General features: G+C 46.5%; 1 protein-coding gene across 2 annotated transcripts in view; it reads right to left on the reverse strand.

Annotated features, from left to right (window-relative positions):
- Positions 1–10,426: 10,426 nt before the first annotated feature.
- The window catches only part of olfm2a (olfactomedin 2a), a 163,926-nt gene continuing 151,475 nt past the window's right edge, over positions 10,427–22,877 (reverse strand). For both annotated transcript variants that reach the window (XM_046330590.1, XM_046330589.1), the window contains exons 3-6: positions 17,463–17,618; positions 15,667–15,886; positions 14,802–14,908; positions 10,427–11,622 (exon numbers count right to left, since the gene is read on the reverse strand). In XM_046330590.1, coding sequence (XP_046186546.1) covers positions 10,948–11,622; positions 14,802–14,908; positions 15,667–15,886; positions 17,463–17,618 — 1,158 coding nt within the window. In that variant the 3' untranslated portion in view covers positions 10,427–10,947. The remainder of the gene's footprint in view (positions 11,623–14,801; positions 14,909–15,666; positions 15,887–17,462; positions 17,619–22,877) is intronic.

Here is a 22,877-nt window from a genome sequence, read left to right on the forward strand (position 1 = left end):
GCCTTACTGAATAGCTAAGTGACTTTCAATGTGGCAGCGTCATAGGATGCCAACTTTCCATCAAGTCAATTTGTCAAATTTCTGCGCTGCTAGAGTTGCCTAACTGCCCCAATGCATAGTGACAACTGTAAAGTTTGGTGGAGGAGGAAAATTGGTCTGGGGCTGTTTTTCATGGTTCGGGCTAGGTCCTTTAGCTCCAAGGAATGGAAATCTTAACGCTACTGTACAATGACATTCTAGATGACCCTGTGCTTCCAACTTTGTGGCAACAGTTTGCGAAAGGACCTTTCCTGTTTCAGCATGACAATGCCCCCATACAAAAAGCGAGGTCCATACAGAAATGGTTTGTCGAGATCGGTGTGGAAGAACTTCACTGGCCTGCACAGAGCCATGACCTCAACCCCATTGAACACCTTTAGGATGAATTGGAACGCCGACTGCGAGCCAGGCCTAATCGGCCAACATCAGTGCCCGACCTCACTAATGCTCTTGTGGCTGAATGGAAGCAAGTCCTCACAGAAATGTTCCATCATCTAGTGGAAAGCCTTCCCAGAAGAGTGGAAGTTGTTTTAGCAGCAAAGGGGGGGGGGGGGGCAATTCCATTTTAATGCACATGATTTTGGAATAAGATGTTCGACAAGCAGGTGTCCACATACCTTTGGTCATGTAGTGTAGCTTTGTGATGTCTAAAGTGGGCCTTGGCCTGCTCCCCTCTGCACCAGAACGAACCCCTGTTGTCCTATGACAGGCAGCCTGCTTCTTTCTCATTTTTCCGTCATGGAATGAGGCTAGAGGAGGAGGCGGAAGGGAGAAGCAGAAGGAAATAGATTCTCTCTCTCTCTTCTGAGATGCTTCCCCTGCCTCCTCTTCTCTTGTTATAACAGAGGGGGAGAACAGCCCCTCATCTAACTGACAGTAACTACAGCAGAAAAAGGCTTCTGATCCCTCCCGTCTCCTCACCTCAGCCCAGATTTCACTCCTCTCTCTCTCTCTCTCTCTCTCTCTCTCTCTCTCTCTCTCTCTCTCTCTCTCTCTCTCTCTCTCTCTCTCTCTCTCTCTCTCTCTCTCTCTCTCTCTCTCTCTCTCTCTCTCTCTCTTCTCTCTCTCTCACTCTCTCACTCTCTCTCTCACTCTCTCTCTCTCTCTCTCTCTCTCTCTCTCTCTCTCTCTCTCTCTCTCTCTCTCTCTCTCTCTCTCTCTCTCTCTCTCTCTCTCTCTCTCTCTCTCTCTCTCTCTCTCTCTCTCTCTCTCTCTCTCTCTCTCTCTCTCTCTCTCTCTCTCCCCTGGAGCACTCCCTCCTCCCTCTCGCACCTCAAGGTTCTGTTAAAGATTTGAGCATCCGATGAGAGTTTGAGCTCGTTATTGCTCCGTCAGCGCTGTTGCGCTTCACGTCCTCTCAGTCTGTATTTATTTCACTATTGTATATGTACATTTCAATCCACACACCAACACCACGCGCCACAAAACGAATAGACAGCTTGTTCTTGAAAAATGAATTCACTCTGTTCCTGGCTGGTGACGCATTATCTGAGAGGAAATGAGGAAGGGGGAGAAAGTGTGGGAGCGAGGACGGAGGAAGAGGGAGAGAGAGAGAGAGAAGAGACAGGAGGGAGGGTTTTTAACATTGAAGCCCATGTATTCCTTCTGTTCCCAAATAAATGGCTGTTGATGTGAGAAGAGGCTGAGACAGAGACAATAGAAGCTGAGACAGAGACAATAGAGGCTGAGACAGAGACAATAGAAGCTGAGACAGAGACAATAGAAGCTGAGACAGAGACAATAGAGGCTGAGACAGAGCCAATAGAAGCTGAGACAGAGACAATAGAGGCTGAGACAGAGACAATAGAAGCTGAGACAGAGACAATAGAAGCTGAGACAGAGACAATAGAGGCTGAGACAGAGCCAATAGAAGCTGAGACAGAGACAATAGAGGCTGAGACAGAGACAATAGAAGCTGAGACAGAGACAATAGAAGCTGAGACAGAGACAATAGAAGCTGAGACAGAGACAATAGAGGCTGAGACAGAGACAATAGAAGCTGAGACAGAGACAATAGAGGCTGAGACAGAGACAATAGAGGCTGAGACAGAGACAATAGAGGCTGAGACAGAGACAATAGAAGTTGAGACAGAGACAATAGAAGCTGAGACAGAGACAATAGAGGCTGAGACAGAGACAATAGAAGCTGAGACAGAGACAATAGAGGCTGAGACAGAGACAATAGAGGTCAAGACAGAGACAATAGAAGCTGAGACAGAGACAATAGAAGCTGAGACAGAGACAATAGAAGCTGAGACAGAGACAACAGAACTGAAACTGAACTGCAGGATACTGAGCGTTCCATTCAGTTGAGATCCTAATGGCACTGTGAAAGTTTTAGTAAACACATGTAATGTTCACTGTGCTGACAGACGGAGGTGGTGTATACCTCCGTTAACACTAATGCTGCTGTTCTCCAGGCTACTCAGTGACTTTTATAGACCCACCTCTATATCATGTTCTAGTCTGGAGGACGTGACATCAGTCAAGGCCATGATCCCTGGAACAGGAACATACATCGACAAGCACTGACACTAACAGCCTGCTCATCACAATATCAGCCCTGATTTACACCTGTGACACGGGCAGTGACGTAGTGGAGGAGAAACAGTGACGTAGTGGAGGAGAAACAGTGACGTAGTGGAGGAGAAACAGTGACGTAGTGGAGGAGAAACAGTGACGTAGTGGAGGAGAAACAGTGACGTAGTGGAGGAGAAACAGTGACGTAGTGGAGGAGAAACAGTGACGTAGTGGAGGAGAAACGGTGACTTAGTGGAGGAGAAACAGTGACGTAGTGGAGGAGAAACAGTGACGTAGTGGAGGAGAAACGGTGACGTAGTGGAGGAGAAACAGTGACGTAGTGGAGGAGAAACAGTGACTTAGTGGAGGAGAAACAGTGACGTAGTGGAGGAGAAACAGTGACGTAGTGGAGGAGAAACAGTGACGTAGTGGAGGAGAAACAGTGACGTAGTGGAGGAGAAACAGTGACGTAGTGGAGGAGAAACAGTGACGTAGTGGAGGAGAAACAGTGACGTAGTGGAGGAGAACCCCAGTTCAGCCCTAACTCTAACCCTATCCCTACCCTACAGTGACGTAGTGGAGGAGAAACAGTGACGTAGTGGAGGAGAAACAGTGACGTAGTGGAGGAGAAACAGTGACGTAGTGGAGGAGAAAGAGTGACACACGTCACGTAAATGCCGTGTTAATACACAGACTTTTGATATTGTGAATGAAAAGCGTTTACACACTTTTCTTTATCAGCACACTGCAGGATACAGGCACCAAACCTAGAAATAAGTCCTAGTGGGGATTTAATATGGCACTTCTCGAACTGCTGTACCACATTAACCCTATCACTACCCTAGCTTCATGTCCACACCCCGGTTCAGCCCTAACTCTAACCCTATCCCTACCATAGCTTCATGTCCACACCCCGGTTCAGCTCCAACTCTAACCCTATCCCTACCCTAGCTTCATGTCCACACCCCAGTACATCCCTACCCTAGCTTCATGTCCACACCCCGGTTCAGCCCTAACTCTAACCCTATCCCTACCCTAGCTTCATGTCCACACCCCGGTTCAGCTCTAACTCTAACCCTCCCCTACCCTAGCTTCATGTCCACACCCCGGTTCATCCCTACCCTAGCTTCATGTCCACACCCCGGTTCATCCCTACCCTAGCTTCATGTCCACACCCCAGTTCATCCCTACCCTAGCTTCATGTCCAAACCCCGGTTCATCCCTACCCTAGCTTCATGTCCACACCCCAGTTCATCCCTACCCTAGCTTCATGTCCACACCCCGGTTCATCCCTACCCTAGCTTCATGTCCACACCCCAGTTCAGCCCTAACTCTAACCCTATCCCTACCCTAGCTTCATGTCCACACCCCGGTTCAGCCCTAACTCTAATCCTATCCCTACCCTAGCTTCATGTCCACACCCCGGTTCAGCCCTAACTCTAACCCTATCCCTACCCTAGCTTCATGTCCACACCCAGGTTCATCCCTACCCTAGCTTTATGTCCACACCCCAGTTCAGCCCTAACTCTAACCCTATCACTACCCTAGCTTCATGTCCACACCCCAGTTCATCCCTACACTAGCTTCATGTCCACACCCCAGTTCATCCCTACCCTAGCTTCATGTCCACACCCCAGTTCAGCCCTAACTCTAACCCTATCCCTACCCTAGCTTCATGTCCACACCCCAGTTCATCCCTACCCTAGCTTCATGTCCACACCCCAGTTCATCCCTACCCTAGCTTCATGTCCACACCCTGGTTCATCCCTACCCTAGCTTCATGTCCACACCCCGGTTCATCCCAACCCTAGCTTCATGTCCACACCCCGGTTCAGCCCTAACTCTAACCCTATCCCTACCCTAGCTTCATGTCCACACCCGGTTCAGCCCTAACTCTAACCCTATCCCTACCCTAGCTTCATGTCCACACCCCGGTTCAGCTCTAACTCTAACCCTATCCCTACCCTAGCTTCATGTCCACACCCCGGTTCATCCCTACCCTAGCTTCATGTCCACACCCCAGTTCATCCCTACCCTAGCTTCATGTCCACACCCCGGTTCATCCCCACCCTAGCTTCATGTTCACACCCCAGTTCATCCCTACCCTAGCTTCATGTCCACACCCCGGTTCATCCCTACCCTAGCTTCATGTCTACACCCCGGTTCATCCCTACCCTAGCTTCATGTCCACACCCCGGTTCATCCCTACCCTAACTTCATGTCCACATCCCGGTTCATCCCTACCCTAACTTCATGTCCACACACCGGTTCATCCCTACTCTAGCTTCATGTCCACACCCCGGTTCAGCTCTAACTCTAATCCTATCCCTACCCTAGCTTCATGTCCACACCCCGGTTCAGCCCTAACTCTAACCCTATCCCTACCCTAGCTTCATGTCCACACCCCGGTTCAGCCCTACCCTAGATTCATGTCCACACCCCTGTTCAGCCCTAACTCTAACCCTATCCCTACCCTAGCTTCATGTCCACACCACAGTTCATCCCTACCCTAGCTTCATGTCCACACCCCAGTTCATCCCTACCCTAGCTTCATGTCCACACCCCGGTTCAGCCCTAACTCTAACCCTATCCCTACCCTAGCTTCATGTCCACACCCCAGTTCATCCCTACCCTAGCTTCATGTCCACACCCCAGTTCATCCCTACCCTAGCTTCATGTCCACACCCCGGGTTCAGGCCTAACTCTAACCCTATCCCTACCCTAGCTTCATGTCCGCACCCCAGTTCATCCCTACCATAGCTTCATGTCCACACCCCAGTTCATCCCTACCCTAGCTTCATGTCCACACCCTGGTTCATCCCTACCCTAGCTTCATGTCCACACCCCAGTTCATCCCTACCCTAGCTTCATGTCCACACACCGGTTCAGCCCTAACTCTAACCCTATCCCTACCCTAGCTTCATGTCCACACCCCGGTTCAGCCCTAACTCTAACCCTATCCCTACCCTAGCTTCATGTCCACACCCGGTTCAGCCCTAACTCTAACCCTATCCCTACCCTAACTTCATGTCCACACCCCGGTTCAGCCCTAACTCTAACCCTATCTCTACCCTATCTTCATGTCCACACCCCGGTTCGTCCCTACCCTAGCTTCATGTCCACACCCCGGTTCATCCCTACCCTAGCTTCATGTTCACACCCCGGTTCATCCCCACCCTAGCTTCATGTCCACACCCCGGTTCATCCCTACCCTAGCTTCATGTCCACACCCCGGTTCATCCCTACCCTAACTTCATGTCCACACCCCGGTTCATCCCTACTCTAGCTTCATGTCCACACCCCGGTTCAGCCCTAACCTAACTTCATGTCCACACCCCGGTTCATCCCTACCCTAACTTCATGTCCACACCCCGGTTCATCCCTACCCTAGCTTCATGTCCACACCCCGGTTCAGCCCTACCCTAACTTCATGTCCACACCCCGGTTCAGCCCTAACTCTAACCTTCACATTTATATTGCGCCATCTGTTATGCTTCCGTGATACAGACTGAATAGAGCCCTTCATCCTTTTCGTGTCTTGAGGCAGGTCAGGCCACATCTCCTTTTTCTACCCTAACCCTAACATTAGCCCTGACCCCAGCTGCTTCCTTCCGCTGTGCGGCCGAGCCCTCTGCCCTGTCCACTAACCTACAGCAGCGTAAATACAGAGGGAGATTGGGGGAGCAGGAGTCCACGTGGCCCCACCCCCATCAGCTACATTTCATGTCAAATCTTCACTGTCTCAATGAAGTGTGCCATGTCAGAACATCACAGGTGTAAAACCAAACGATCCATGGCTGTGCCCCAGAATACTGCTACAGCTTTACTGTCCTTCACAGATCCTAATTAGACTATAGAGCTGGGAGGATCGATGGCTGCTCCAAAACGCTATTAAACACACCAGTTAAAGGAGAGGGTCTCTCGGGAGACATCTTTCATTTCCATCTCTCCCTCTCTCTTCTGTACTCTAGGGAGAGAGTGTCCATCCAGAGTTATGAAGATACTGTAGGACAATCTGAAGAGAAGGAATATGGCAGTGTAACTGTGTGTATGTGTACCTCCCTCCGGTTCAGTATAGCAGGCAGGATAGAACTGATGGTTTAATTGGCTGGATATAAAGCAGCTGTCAGAGCTTGCATACCGCACTGTAAGTCTTAGTTTAACAGCAGGGAATCTTTGCTGCTTCAGACAAACGACACAGCAGCTTTATATGTATAATAGACGTTTTCTTCTGCCCCTCCACAAGACAGATGCATGATTCATTTGAATAGGCAAGTCAGTTATTTCAATGACAGCCTAGGAACAGTGGGTTAACTGCCTATTCAGGGGCAAGATGACAGGTTTGTACCTTGTCAGCACAGGGATTCGAACTTGCAACCTTGCGGTTACTAGTCCAACACTCTAACCACTAGGCTACCCTGCCTCCCCATGGTGGTGGGATGGGAACGGGCTCTCACAACTCTCAGGGACCAGTGTGGATGGGACTGTTTCTCTCTCTGTCTTCTCCCCATTCAGCTCTGCCCCTCTCCTCTCCATCACACTGTCTCCCACTATTATATGAGTCAATCAGAGCGAGTGCGTGCAGAGCAGAGCAGAGTAGACATGCATGCTTATAGGCAGCTAGCTCTGAGTGAATGAACTCTTACTATGCCACTTCATGGTTCAAACTTCTCTCCTTGGATTGCATTAACGCTAGGATCCAATCAATCACAGATAGTGGATTTTTCAGGATATCACTTTGAGAAGTGTGAAGTGTTTGATTTGCACAGCAGCATGTCCTGGATAGAGGGAGTTGACACTTGTAGAGATTGTCAGTCTGGTTGTGTGCTCTGGATCACTTTAATGAGTTGAACGCTACGGACTGGCGGTTTCTAAATCAAGCCTCCATCTCCCTCCATCCAGGACATGTTGCTATGCAGATCAAACACATTTCTGGAAAGTCACTATCTGCAATTGACTGAATCCTTGCCTGAGGCTTCCAATGGGCAGAGCCATGTTATGGACCAAAATCCTCTAATTGAAGCAGAAGTTTGTTGAAATAAAGCCTGAAAACGGTGACATTATATATATTAGAGTTTCCTTTGGGTGGATATGATTGTTTAGGAGGATGTAAGATAGAAATTATAATTTTAAGGTTTTGGAAATACATGTGTCACAGGAGGCTGTTGACAATTCCTGACACTTAATCCTAGTAAACATTCCCTGTTTTAGTTCAGTTAGGATCACCACTTTATTTTAAGAATGTGAAATGTCAGAATAATAGTAAAGATAATTATTTATTTCAGCTTTTATTTCTTTCATCACATTCCCAGTGGGTCAGAAGTTTACATACACTCAATTAGTATTCGGTAGCATTGCCTTTAAATTGTTTAACTTGGGTCAAGCCTTCCACAAGCTTCCAACAATAAGTTGGGTGAATTTTGGCCCATTCCTCCTGACTGATGTCTTGAGATGTTGCTTCAATATATCCACATAATGTTCCTTCCTCATGATGCTATATATTTTGTGAAGAGCACCAGTCCCCTCCTGCAGCAAAGCATCCCTACAACATGATACTGTCACCACCATGCTTCACGGTTGGGATAGTGTTCTTCGGCTTGCAAGCCTCCCCCTTTTTCCTCCAAACATAACGATGGTCATTATGGCCAAACACTTCTATTTTTGCTTCATCAGACCAGAGGACAGTTCTCAAAAAATTCGATCTTTGTCGCCATGTGCAGTTTCAAACCATAGTCTGGCTTTTTTATGGCGGTTTTGGAGCAGTGGCTTCTTCCTAGCTGAGCGGCCTTTCTGGTTATGTCGATACAGGATATAGATACTTTTGTACCTGTTTCCTCCAAGCATATTCACAAGGTCCTTTGCTGTTATTATTATTATTATTATTATTCTGGGATTGATTTGCACTTTTCACAGCAAAGTACGTTAATCTCTAAGAGACAGAATGCGTCTCCTTCCTGAGCGGTATGACGGCTGCGTGGTCCCATGGTGTTTATACTTGCATACTATTGTTTGTACAGATGAAAGTGGTACCTTCAGGCATTTGGAAATTGCTCCCAAGGATGAAGCAGACTTGTGGAGGTCTACAATTTTTTTCTGAGGTCTTGGCTGATTTCTTTTGATTTTCCCATGATGTCAAGCAAAGAGGCACTGAGTTTGAAGGTAGGTCTTGAAATACGTCCACAGGTACACCTCCAATTGACTCAAATGATGTCAATTAGCCTATCAGAAGCTTCTAAAGCCATGACATCATTTTCTGGAATTTTCCAAGCTGTTTAATGGCAGTCAACTTAGTGTATGTAAACGTCTGACCCACTGGAATTGTCATACAGTGAATTAGAAGTGAAATAATCTGTCTGTAAATTATTGTTGTAAAAATGACTTGTCATGCACAAAGTAGATGTCTTAACCGACTTGCCAAAACTATAGTTTGTTAACAAGAAATTTATGGAGTGGTTGAAAAACGAGTTTTAATGACTCCAACCTAAGTAAATTTCAGACTTCAGCTGTAGCTCTACAGTGTGTGTATGCATATTTAAAATGGGCAACTGTTAAGATCCCAAAATGATTATTATTTCCTCCGTTTCATCACAGCTGTACGTGTCCTTCCTCTCCGCTCAACTCGGATGGATGAACAATTGGACCTTGTCATGAAACACAGCCTCTCTTAGTGGACTGTCTCTCAGGGGGTGCATCCAAAATGGCACCCTATTGCCTATAAAGTCCATTACTTTGGACCAGAGCTCTATGGGGTGCAGTGTGCCATTTCGAGCGCCACTGGGAGTAACCATACCGTAATAAAAGCTTTTTATTTTTTTTACATGAGACCAATACTCTGTGGGAGATACGGCCTGTGTTATCCTCCATGCTGAATTAGATTGATTTGTGTCTACGTGAAGTCTCAAAGGAAAGCTATTGAGACAGCTCCTTTGTGTTTTGAGTTCATCGTCTGAGTTTTCGTATTGTCCTGCGTTCCCACACGTCCTTCTGCTAGTGAAATGTCAGCCTTGCTCTTGTCTGTGAACTCATCGGGTCATGGACTGCATGAAGGCTGACCAATAGAAAGGTCACCTACCAGAGAATCAGATCACCATGGTAACCCAGGGCTTCCCCTCACCACCTCATCCTCCTGTTTCTTTCTCCTGGGTCTCTTCTAAAAAGAGATCTGATTTCGTCTCAACCTGTATAAATGAATAAAATGAAAATAAAATTGTCTCTATCCAAACTCCTCTGCCTTTCAGAGATAAACCTGAAATGCCAAGGGGGATTTTAGAATATTTTGTTGGGAGTTTTGATTTTATGTGTCATTGAATGAACTGGAACACAGTTAAAAGGTCACTGTTTATGCAGGTGGTGTCATACTGAGTGTGTCTGTCTGTCCATTGTAGTGCAGCGGGGGCTGGAGAAGAGCTGTGCACTTTTAAAGAGACGCCAAACGCAAACAGCAACAGTTGGAGTCAGTGTTGCCTGGGATGTCAGTTCTCTGCCTCAATGCTAATGTTGTCACATTTATCTTTACAATTTTCATATCTCTCTCTCGCTCTCGCTCTCACACTCTCCAATCCCTTCACACCTCTTTCCTTTTCATCCACACTATTTATGACCACTCTTGTTCCTTCACAGAGTGATCACCTTGGAAACAACAACATTGAGGCTGTATTCTTTGAGATCTCCAGGTAGTGAGAGCTCAAGATGGACATGGTATTTTGAGTGTTGTTTCTTCTGTCCCGTTAGAATGATTATTGAAGGAAATGGAGCTTTCATAATGAAAATCAATTTTAAAAATGAGCTATTTCAGCTCTCAAAGAGAATACTGGTGGACGTACTCTACTCAAGAGGCAGGAGCCACAATAAAGGACAACGTTTGAAATGGTAAAGGTTGATATTTATTTCTCATCACAAATAAAAAGAACCATGCTTACTCATCACAGAAAAGAAAATCAGAAAGTCTGTATATATCTACTGACCTTGCTGTCGGAGTGTATTTTTTCCCGAATGAATAACAGCAGTCTATGAAGAAGATTGGAATGCTTTAAAAAAGTCCAAGCCTCCTTCCGTCCATCTGTCTGCCCCCCCTCTCCATAACAGCATTATAGTTTTGTTGTGTGTTCGGTCTGACTCTGCCTCTGGGTTAGCCTGGTCCCAGATCTGTGCTATCTTTCCAACACATATGGTCAATGTCACACTAGGAGTTGTCAAGACAGCACAACAGACCCGAGACCAGGCTAGCTCGGGGTGTCTCTGGAGGCTTGTGAACGGAGGACGGCTCATAGCAATGACTGGAATGGAATCAATGGAATGCTTGTTTGATATCGTTCCATTCATTCTATTCCGTCCATTACAATAGGCCCGTCCTCTGATGTAAAATGACACCAGCCACCCCTGGTGTCTCTAGTCCCCAGCGGTCTTAACGACCTGGAACAGAGTGACATTGTAGAGCACCTGGTGTCCGTTGTTCCAGGTGTACAGCACCCTCTCCCTGGGGTTATAGTCCATCATGGAGATGTGGGAGTACTGGTTATGGAAGGGGATGTCTGTGTACTCGTAGCTAGAGGAGTTGGTGTAGTAGGCGAAGTAGATCTTAGCCCCGGCCAGGTGGGAGTTGGTGACGTACAGCGTGCTACAGATCATGAAAGACTCTCCGGCGCTGCGCTTGGGGAACCCTGTGTCCCACGTCTGCAGCACCTCCAGGCTCTGCGGCTCCAGGCGGCTGATGACGATGTTGCCGGCGTTGGGGATGGTGGTGTAGACGGCCCACAAGCCGTTCTCGTCTGCCATCAGGTCGATGTCTGAGGAGCCTCCCCAGGAGTAGGGGAAGGTGTTGTTGTAGCCGGCCCCACTGAGACTGCGCTGCACCAGAACACTGCGGGACCTGAAGTGGTACTTGATGATGATGTTGCTCTGGTACTTGTTGTAGTACAGGGAGCCGTTGTAGACCACATGGCCGGTCCCCGCCCAGGGGTGGGGCAGCAGGTGCTGAACGAAGTTCTGGCCTTTCATGAAGTCGTTTAGGGTGCGGTACTCCAGGACACGACGACCTTTAAAGTAGCCATCCATGGACCACACCTAGAGAGACAAAGAGGGTGTAAACATAGTGATAGCGTTGTGCTCCATTACATCAGAGGTGTCTGATCTTCAGGCATAGAGTGTCAGTGTGGTCTTTCTTCCTGGATAAACTGCCTACGGCGGTGCCCTGAGCAAAGTGTGTGTTTGTTCATACGAGTGAGCGTAGGTGTGTGCATTTGAGTGTGTTTGTGTGGTGTACGTGCAGTGCGTACAGTGCTATTGATCTCTTGTGTGTGTGTGCGTGCGTGTGTGTGTGTGGACATGTTTAACTATTCAGAAGTCCCCACAAACAAAAATGTTTTTAGTCCCCACAAGGTCAAATTCTATTTCTAGGGGGTTTAGGGTTAAGATAGGTTAAGAATTAGTGTTAGGGTTAGAATTACGTTAAGGTTTAGGGTTAGGAGCTAGGGTTAGTTTTAGGGTTAGGGTTAGGAGCTAGGGTTAGTTTTAGGGTTAGGGTTAGGAGCTAGGGTTAGTTTTAGGGTTAGAGTTAGGAGCTAGGGTTAGTTTTAGGGTTAGGGTTAGGAGCTAGGGTTAGTTTTAGGGTTAGGGTTAGGAGCTAGGGTTAGTCTTATGGTTAGGGTTAGGAGCTAGGGTTAGTTCTAGGGTTAGGGTTAGGAGCTAGGGTTAGTTTTAGGGTTAGGAGCTAGGGTTAGTTTTAGGGTTAGGAGCTAGGGTTAGGTTTAGGGTTAGGAGCTAGGGTTAGTTCTAGGGTTAGGGTTAGGAGCTAGGGTTAGTTTTAGGGTTAGGAGCTAGGGTTAGGTTTAGGGTTAGGGTTAACGTTAGTTTTTTGGGTTAAGGTTAGGGTTAGGAGGTAGGGTTAGGTTTAGGGTTAGGGTTAAGGTTAGGTTTTTGGGTTACGGTAAAGGTTAGGAGATAGGGTTAGGTTTAGGGTTAGGGTTAAGGTTAGGTTTTTGGGTTAAGGTTAGGGTTAGGAGCTAGGGTTAGGTTTAGGGTTAAGGTTAATGTTAAGGTTAAGTTTTTGGGTTAAGGTTAGGGTTAGAAATAAGGTTAGGGTTAGGGATGGGTAAGAATACAGTTAGGGTTAGGGTTAATGGTTAGGGATAAGTGGATTTTGAATGGGACTGAATTGTGTGTCCCCACAATGTTAGCTGTACACTGTGTGTGTGTGTGTGTGTGTGTGTGGGAGTGAAGAAGTTGTCTGTATTCTCTGCTCTGCAGTCAGCCCAGCCAACCACACTGCTCTCTGCTCTCTGCCCTTTTCCAGTCCACACTTACAGAAAATCAATCCTTTTAGCGTCTCTTTCTGTCTTTTCTCTCTCTACTGAGAATGACTGGATCAGGACATTGACAGATCAGCCCCCTTTATGACCCAATCTCCACTCATCCCCTGGCCTCTCCACTATTAATTGATTCAATTAAACCACAGTCAGCTCACATGTGTACTTTTTGCTCTTAATGTATCATGCAAGGATTTAGGTCCTAACTACTTGCTTTCAGGCTGATCCCCGGAGGGAGGGATGGAGGGAGGGAGGACAGGAGCCGGGGTGGTGCTGGAATAGCAGCTGAATTATGGAGGAGGGAAGATTATAGAGCATTAAGTATTATTTCCCGTTTTCACTGTTAAACGAGTCTCTAGAGCATGGAGGCGCTTTGCTTGAGCCCTAGTTGAGACACGCATAGGCAGACAGGCATGTCTGAGAGAGAGGTTTTTTGTCATGTAGCATTTGGGAGGCAGTATGGCGCAAATGACATTTCACTCTCAGGAGCCAATGACATTTCAGCTCCCAAAGGTGATCACAGTGATGGATATGGGTGTTAATGTGATACTCCTTGGATGTACAGTATATGGGCTATAGGATCAGTGACTGATGTGAATTCTAACGTGATGTCAGTGAGCAGCGTGCTCATTAAACACAGTAGTCTGCATGGGGGAGACGATGACCTACAACACAACATTCCATCTATTTAGTCTGGGACATGATGACAGTGTTTAGATGAGAAAGGCCATCTTCATTTTTCCCCCACGGAACAAAACGTCTGTCCTCTCCTCCGCTAATCTCTCTCTTACCTAATTTCTTCTATCCCCCATTCCTCTCCCCCTCCACACATCCCCTCCCCTCTCTTAACTCCTCCCTCCACTTCCTCTCCTCTCCTCTCCTCTCCTCTCCTCTCCTCTCCTCTCCTCTCCTCTCCTCTCCTCTCCTCTCCTCTCTCTCCCTCCTCCTCTCCTCTCCTCTCCTCTCCTCTCCTCTCCTCTCCTCTCCTCTCCTCTCCTCTCCTCTCCTCTCCTCTTCCCTTCTACCACTCCCTGTCCTCCCTCTCCTCTTCTCCTGTCCTCCCTCTCCTCTCCCCCTGTCCTCCTCTCCTATCCTCTCCTTTCCTCTCCACTCTACACCAGAGGGTCTTGTTAACGTGCGACCACATGTCATCTCCAATTAGGAAAACCCATTACTATATCATCTGTGTCCAGGCTCTCAGCCTTGTCTCAGTCTCTGCTGCTCGGCTGGCAGTCACACTGCTGGTAATTACCCAGGTGATTGGAGAAACTTCTGCTTAAACAACTCGTTCATTTCTTCACCCATGACAGAATGATTAATCAGCAGGCGTACTGTGGCTGTGACGGGGTGGGACAGGAGAGAGGGAGAGAGGGAGAGAGGGGGAGAGAGAGAGAGAGGAGGGAGGGCTGCCATCCATCAGTGACTCAGCTCTCAGTGACTCTCAGGAGTCTGACAGACTGTAGGCAAAATAGTCTGTCACCAAAGTAGCATTACAGCATACAACCCCCCTGTGAGGGTCCTGTGGAGCTGTAGTCTAAGCCATGTGATACACTCTGTGTTGGGGGTCAGGAGTCAGTGTGTGTGTGTGTGTGTGTGTGTGTGTGTGGTTTGGTGTTTACTATCCTTCTGGTGACCAGAAGACCTCACAAGGATAGTAAAACAAGGACAATTCTGAGTGGGGGCATTTTGTCGGTCCCCACAAGGAAAAGGGCTTTTTTAGGTTTAAGGATTAGGCTTAGGGTTACAATTAGGGTTATAATTAGGGTTAAGGTTAGGTTTAGTTTTAGGGGTTAAGGTAAGGGTTAAGGTTAGGTTAAGGGTTGGGGTTAGGTTTAGGGGTTAGAGTAAATAGGATTTTGAATGGGAATCAATGTTTTGGTCCCCACAAGGGAAGTGAATCCAACGTGTTCGTGCGTGGCGTTCATGTTGAAAACTTACCCGGTTGTCTGAACTAGGGATCATGGTGTCAGTCATCCAGGAGCCGAATCTTGACCCTGACGCACGGATGGTGATGGGGTTACTGACGCCGGTCAACTTCCCACAGCCTGAAACACACACACACACACGCACACGCACACGCACACGCACACATACACACACACACACACACACAGAGAATATTGTGAAATATTAAACAGTTAAAGGCAACATTTCAGCTGCAAATCCCCTTTTCTGTTAAATCATCAGTATATATATGCAGGATTTTGTCAAATCATCAGTTTAGCTCCACATATTACATGAGAATGATACTTTATCTGGGCGTGTCTAGGCCATTACTGGATCATTTATCCAGCTTAATACTAGTACTGAGCATGAACATCACTAGAATGTTGACCATTAATCGCCTGCGTCTCAGCTACTGTAGCTACATTTCACATTGCTCTTGGTGATAGTACACTGGTGGAAAGGTGGCAACCTATGAACTCTGGTATTTATAATAGTGCTTTCAGAGAGCACTGCTTCACTATTCATTGAGAAAAACAGTATGTCCTTTATTCTAAATCCAACAGCATCTCAGGTTGTGAACAAATACGTTTAGCCTGAACATATTCCAAATGATCTGTCTTAGGTTTTTCTTACATTGCCTAGTCAATGTGAATAGCCCTCGCAGTATTATATTATGTACACGAAGAATACCTCCAACCAGTCATAGTAGAGTAGTCCATGACAAGCCAGGAGACATTCAATGCTGTTGGGATGTCAGCATCTTTCTATCAGTATACTGTCATCATGGATCTTTACCTTTATGGATATTTATGGATCTCCACAGATACCAACCCCCCCCCCCCTCCACCCTCCTCACCCAGTTTCTGCATGCAGGAGTGGAGCCTGGTCTCCAGCAGCAGGACCCTGTGTCTCAGCTCCTCGTAGTCGTAGGCTCCCATCTCCTCCTGGATGGCCATGAGCACCAGCGACAGGTTCCTCACCTCCTCCCTCACCCGGCTGATCTGACGGGCGTCCGTCTTGTACTGCTCCAACACCGGCAGTAGGGGGAGCAGCTGGGTCACCTTGTCCTTCAACTCCTGCGGGTCGGATGGAGAGAGGGAGAGAGGGGTGACAAAGAGGAAAATTAGATTAGAAAAACAGTAGGAAGAGGAGTGAGAGAGAGGAGCCACACTCATAGCAAACAGAAGGGCAGATTTGTGTGCGTGCTGGTACCGACTGCATTCCAATGTCAGAACTAGTTACCGTTCTCATGACGAATCCCCAAATGTGTTTTCATACACATTGCTGATCCTGGACTCTATTGTTTCATTCTCCAATGCATTCTTCCTCATCCGGGGACCTACGCCACCTATCCTATCCTAGCCTCAGCTCCACATCCATGACTGATCTGCTGTCAGGGAGGTGGTGGGGCTGATTTCTCATAGGCCAACGGTGTATTGATGAAGGGGGCAGCAGGAGAGGAGAGGTTGCCTGCTATGGTGCGTGGATGCAGTCCTGTGCTGTGAGGCTGTTAGGAGCAGCAGGCACATCAATAAACCTAGTCCACCACAGGGGGGGCTGTTTTCTCCTTGTTAAGGTTTATCGTAAATCTGGTGATGGAGCAGCTCTCAGCCCCACAGCGCCACATTATAAATCTCATTTTCCCCCGTTCGAGCCGCAAAAATTCCCTCTCGTTAATCTCCCGTGCTCTACCAACGGCGACGTTGAGCCCCACACATTCATCAGGCTGTCTCACAGAAAGTCAAATGCAGCTTTTAGACTTACGCAGTTTGTTCTGGACCCATTGGATTGTGAATGAGTATTTATTCACACTTGGAAAGCTATTGGAATTTGCATGCCTTGGCATATGCTAGTGTTATTAAGATGTGTTGATGAATGGGGGGGGGGGATTTTTGTAAACATTGCAGTGACTTTAATAATAAAACGTGTTGAGAGAGAAACACCGACAGGGCCATTCCCCAGGCCCATCCCTGTTGCCGTGCAGAGGCCCAGCAGTAAATCAGGCTTTATGCATTAGGCATTTATCAAAGCATCTTTTAATCAAACCATTTCATGGTCCATCTAATATCCGCAGAGTGTAAGAAACGTGTGAGAAGGACCAGCTGACAGCAAGACAGAAAACGCAGTCTGATAATGGAGCCTGAGATTCCGCTTGTAGGAAGATAAGGATGAGATAAATGTGAATATATATGGCTGTTAACTAAGAGATAGAGAGAGAGAGAGAGAGAGAGAGAGAGAGAGAGAGAGAGAGAGAGAGAGAGAGAGAGAGAGAGAGAGAGAGAGAGAGAGAGAGAGAGAGAGAGAGAGAGAGAGAGAGAGAGAAACACTTACGCTTGGTAGTGGGGTTTTAATAATGTAGGTACATTTGATTGTGCTCAAATTGCCTCCTGTACATGACTCAATTACACTGAAATAGCAGATGAAGATAAGCTATGTGAGTGTTAGTGTGTCATTATGTGTTGTGATGTAGAGGAAGCTGTAGTAAGTATACGTTATAAAGCTTGTGCTGAGAGTCCAGGATGTTCCTATAGACAGTTCTTATCAGAAAGTTCACATACACAGTTTAGAAATATGCTTCACGTAGAAAGAAACCTGTGTGATTGTATTTCAGTACAGATGAATGGACACATGCACGCATGTCATGTGCGTTACCTGTAAGCTCTTGGGGTTGAGGCTTCGGGGGTTGTCTGAGGCAGTCTTCAGCTTGACGTCTACAGCCTTCATCTGGCTCTCTGTGTTCCTCACATACTGAAGGTCCCTGTTGGTCCGCAGGTCCAGCAACTCCATGGACTGGGTGATGTTCTGGACCTGTCAGTCAAACACACGCATGCTGTTAGACGCACAGACGCACAGACAGACAGATAGATAGATACAGAAGCCCCGTTTATACCTGGTTCTAACTTGAGTCCTTTGTCCTGATCTTGTCCACATTCCCGATTGTGCCCACATTTTTTTGACAGGTGTAGACACTCAAAAGACACAGATCATCCTGCCCAACTCCAGAGGTAGTCAGACACACATTGTGTCTGGATATCCTACTAGTGTAGGCCGATCTGTACAAAGAAACCATTTAAATCGTCATTATTCCTCCCTCTCAAATCATTGAGAGATGGCACCATTGACTGACTACATCAATATGTGTCTTACAATAAATTAATGTTATTCTGAAGGAATAGCTGTGAAATCATTTGCATAAATGAAAGGACCAGGAACTCTTGTGACAATGCAGACGGATAACAGACACATTATTATACCATGTGTAGACACATTTCTGGACATGTGGGCACTATCAGTATGTAGACAAGATCAGGACGGACCCATGTTAGCACCATATATTAACGGGGCTAGAGTCAGACCCACCCGGAATCAGACACACAGACTCACAGACAGACACACGCAGTCAGACACACACTAAATGACATGTTTATTCAGTGGCTTGTGTTTTCCTTTTTATTACAATGAGTGTGCTGTGCCGTACTCGCAACAGCACTTTGCCTTCACTTCCTCTTATCTGAAGTTAGTTGTGTCTTCCTCCTCCCACCACCAGCTGTCCAGCCCACCCACTGAGACATCCTCCCACTGGATCCACCCACTCACTACACACTCTGCTACTGCTCTATTCCACCCACACACTACACCCACTCTCCCGCACACATACTGGCCAGGGTTCAACTGGCCAAACCTTATGTACTGTAACTAATTAACAGAATTAAATATTCATTTGTGTATTAATTTATGTACATGAATTATTATGGAGTTTATAGTTCATTCAATGTGTGTATTAAAGTATGTACTGTACATTAATTACACTATATATACAAAAGTATGATTAGTGGATTTGGTTATTTCAGCCACACCTGAGCACAGAGCCATGCAATCTCCATAGACAAACACTGGCAGTGGAATTGCATTACTGAAGAGCTCAGTGACTTTCAACATGGCACCGTCATAGGATGCCACCTTTCCAACAAGCAAGTTCGTCAAATTTCTGTCCTGCTAGAGCCATTCAACTGTAAGTGGGCCAGCAGCATACCACCCTGCTTACCACTGCTGGCTTGCTTCTGAAGCTAAGCAGGGTTGGCCTTGGTCAGTCCCTGGATGGGAGACCAGATGCTGCTGGAAGTGGTGTTGGAGGGCACGTAGTAGGCACTCTTTCCTCTGGTCTAAAAAATATCCCATTGCCCTGTGTAGGGTGCCGTCTTTCGGATGGGACCTTAAATGGGTGTCCTGACTCCTGACTCTCTGAGGTCATTGAAGATCCCATGGCACGTATCATAAGAGTAGGGGTGTTAACCCTGGTGTCCTGGCTAAATTCCCAATCTGTAACTATTCCCCAGGTTGTTGTTGTAAATGAGAACACGTTCTCAAGCAACTTACCTGGTAAAATAACAGATAAATGAAAGTGCTGTTATTGTGAGGTGGAAATGTCTAGGAGCACAACATCATCTGTCCTTGTTTGCAACACTCCCTACAGAGTTCCAAACTGCCTCTGGGAGCAACATCAGCACAAGAACTGTTCGTCAGGGGACTTCATGAAACGGGTTTCCATGGCCGAGCAGCCCCACACAAGACTAAGATCACCTGTTCTCTGGAGTGATGCTTCACCATCTGGTAGTCCGACAGACAGTTCTGGGTTTGGCGAATGCTACCTGCCCCAATGCATACTGCCAAATGTAAAGTTTGGTGGAGGAGGAATAGCGATCTGGGGTGGTAGCTAGGCCCCTTAGTTCCTGTCATGTTTTGTCTTATATTGTCTTGTCATTTTGCTTTCCCTTCTGTTCGTTTTCCCCCTGCTGGTCTTATTAGGTTCGTTCCCTTTTTTCTCTCTCCCTCCCTCTCTCTCTTCTCTCTATCGTTCCGTTCCTGCTCCCAGCTGTTCCTATTCCCCTACTCAATCATCTAGTCTTTTCACACCTGTTCCTTATCTTGCCCTCTGATTAGAGTCCCTATTTCTCCCCTTGTTTTCCGTTTCTGTCCTGTCGGATCCTTGTATATTGTTCGCCGTGCTGTGTCTTTGTCTCGCCCTGTCGTGTCTTGTTTCCCTCAGATGCTGCGTGTGAGCAGGTGTCTGAGTCTGCTACGGTCGGTGCCTTCCCGAGGCAACCTACAGTTAATGGTCGAGTCTCCAGTCTGTCCTCGTCACTACGAGTGGAATTAAGTTTTTTATGTTTTGTTTTCTGCTCTGATTGTCCAGGAGTATTGCCTATTTTCCTTTACTGGAATAAAGACTCTGTTTTCGCCAAGTCGCTTTTGGGTCCTCATTCACCTGCATAACAGTTCCAGTGAAGGGAAATCTTAATGCTAGAACATACAATGACAGCTCAGTTGGTAGAGCATGGCGCTTGTAACGCCAGCGTAGTGGGTTCGATCCCCGGGACCACCCATACGTAGAATGTATGCACACATGACTGTAAGTCGCTTTGGATAAAAGCGTCTGCTAAATGGCATATATTATTATTATTATATATTAGAATCTAGACGATTTTATGCTTCCAACTTTGTGGCAACAGTTCGGGGAAGACCCTTTCCTGTTTCAGCATGACAATTTCCCCATGCATAAAGCGAGGTCCATAAAGAAATGGTTTGTTGAGATCGGTGTGGAAGAACTTGACTGGCCTGAACAGAGCCCTGACCTCAACCCCCTCGAACACATTTGGGATGAAATGGAATACCGACTGCGAGCCAGGCCTAATCGCCCAACATCAGTGCCCGACCTCAACCACTATGGTCTTGTGGTTGAATGGAAGCAAGTCCCTGCAACAATGTCCAACATCCATTGAAAGCCTTCCCAGGATAGTGGAGGCTGTTATAGCAGCAAAGGGGAGACCAAATCCATATGAATGCCCATGATTTTGGAATGAGATATTCAATGAAAAGGTGTTCACATACTTTTGGTCATGTAGTATGTATTATGAAGCCTCCGACTGTGTAGACACACTGTGTCCTGGAAGGTGTGACAGACAGGTAGCTCCATCCCCAGAGAGGCTTTGAGGTAACACTAACATTAGCTAACGCTAACCACAGACTGCTAGCTAGTTCCATATTCCTTCTCCGGGCTGGTTTAGATACATGTTCTAGTCTAATCTGCTTCTGCTGCTGTCTGGCAGCACAATGAGTCATGCTGCTCCATATCTCCTCCTTATCACACTGAGGGAGGTGAAAAATGCTGTTTAAATGTCTGTCTGTTTAAATGTCTGTCTGTTTAAATGTTAGTCTGTTTAAATGTCTGTCTGTTTAAATGTTAGTCTGTATGTCCGTCTGTTTAAATATTAGTCTCTCTTTCTGTCTGTCTGTTTAAATATCAGTCTGTTTAAATGTCTGTTTAAATATCAGTCTGTTTAAATGTCTGTTTAAATATCAGTCTGTTTAAATGTCTGTTTAAATATCAGTCTGTTTAAAGGTGTCTGTTTAAATGTTAGTCTGTCTGTCTGTCTGTCTGTCTGTCTGTCTGTCTGTCTGTCTGTCTGTCTGTCTGTCTGTCTGTCTGTCTGTCTGTCTGTCTGTCTGTCTGTCTGTCTGTCTGTCTGTCTGTCTGTCTGTCTGTCTGTCTGTCTGTCTGTCTGTCTGTCTGTCTGTCTGTCTGTCTGTCTGTCTGTCTGTCTGTCTGTCTGTCTGTCTGTCTGTCTGTCTGTCTGATAATGGACAGATAATTAACATGAACGTGTTTAGCATCTCCACATACAAGCTGCATACAAGCCGCTGATGTCTTTGGAACATAAAAGTCTAATAAATACAATTCATGTACACCATCACAATAAATCCATTATTATTTTAGGCAGGGCTAAAGAAACCCTATGATCTGAAGAAAACGTATTTCAGAAGAACTGAAAATGAGTTGGCCTACTGTATGTTATCTTGCTGTGCGTCCATGACATAGACTGTAGGCTAGTTCATTTAGCAGACAAGATATGTTTATACAGTTGAAGTCGGAAGTTTACACCTTAGCCAAACACATTTAAACTGAGTTTTTCACAATTCCTGACATTTAATCCTAGTAAAAGCGCCCTGTCTTATGTCAGTTAGGATCACCACTTTATTTTAAGAATGTAAAATGTCAGAATAATAGTAGAAGTGAATTATATATTAAAGCTTTTATTTCTTTCATCACATTCCCAGTGGGTCAGAAGTTTACATACACTCAATTACTATTTGGTAGCATTGCTTTTAAATTGTTTAACTTGGGTCCAACATTTCGGGTAGCCTTCCACAAGCTTCCCACAATACGTTGGGTGAATTTTGGCCCATTCCTCCTGACAGAGCTGGTGTAACTGAGTCAGATTTGTAGGCCTCCTTGCTCACACACGCTTTTTCAGTTCTGCCGACACATTTTCTATTGGATTTAGGTCAGGGCTTTGTGATGGACACTCCAATACCTTGACTTTGTTGTCCTTAAGCCATTTTGCCACAACTTTAGAAGTATGCTTGGGGTCATTGTCCATTTGGAAGACCCATTTGAGACCAAGCTTTAACTTCCAAGCTTTAACTTGTCTTGAGATGTTGCTTCAATATATCCACATAATGTTCCTTCGTCATGATGCCATCTATTTTGTGAAGTGCACCAGTCCCTCCTGCAGCAAAGCACCCCTACAACATGATACTGTCACCCCCGTGCTTCACGATTGGAATGGTGTTCTTCAGCTTGCAAGCCTCCCCTTTTTTCCTCCAAACATAACGATGGTCATTATGGCCAAACACTTCTATTTTGTTTCATCAGACGACCAGAGGACATTTCTCAAAAAGTACGATCTTTGTTCCCATGTGCAGTTGCAAACCGTAGTCTGGCATTTTTATGGCGGTTTTGGAGCAGTGGCTTCTTCATGGCTGAGCGGCCTTTCAGGTTATGTAGGACTCGTTATATAGGATTGTGGATATAGAAACGTTTGTACATGTTTCCTCCAGCAACTCCACTAGGTCCTGTGCTGTTGTTCTGGGATTGATTTGCACTTTTCACACCAAAGTACGTTCATTTCTAGGAGACAGGAACGCGCCTAGGAACGAATCTCTACAAACGCGTCTCCTTCCTGAGCGGTATGATGGCTGCGTGGTCCCATGGTGTTTATACTTGCG

This window comes from Oncorhynchus gorbuscha, linkage group LG26 (assembly GCF_021184085.1).
Source record: "Oncorhynchus gorbuscha isolate QuinsamMale2020 ecotype Even-year linkage group LG26, OgorEven_v1.0, whole genome shotgun sequence".
Classification (NCBI taxonomy): Eukaryota; Metazoa; Chordata; class Actinopteri; order Salmoniformes; family Salmonidae; genus Oncorhynchus; species Oncorhynchus gorbuscha.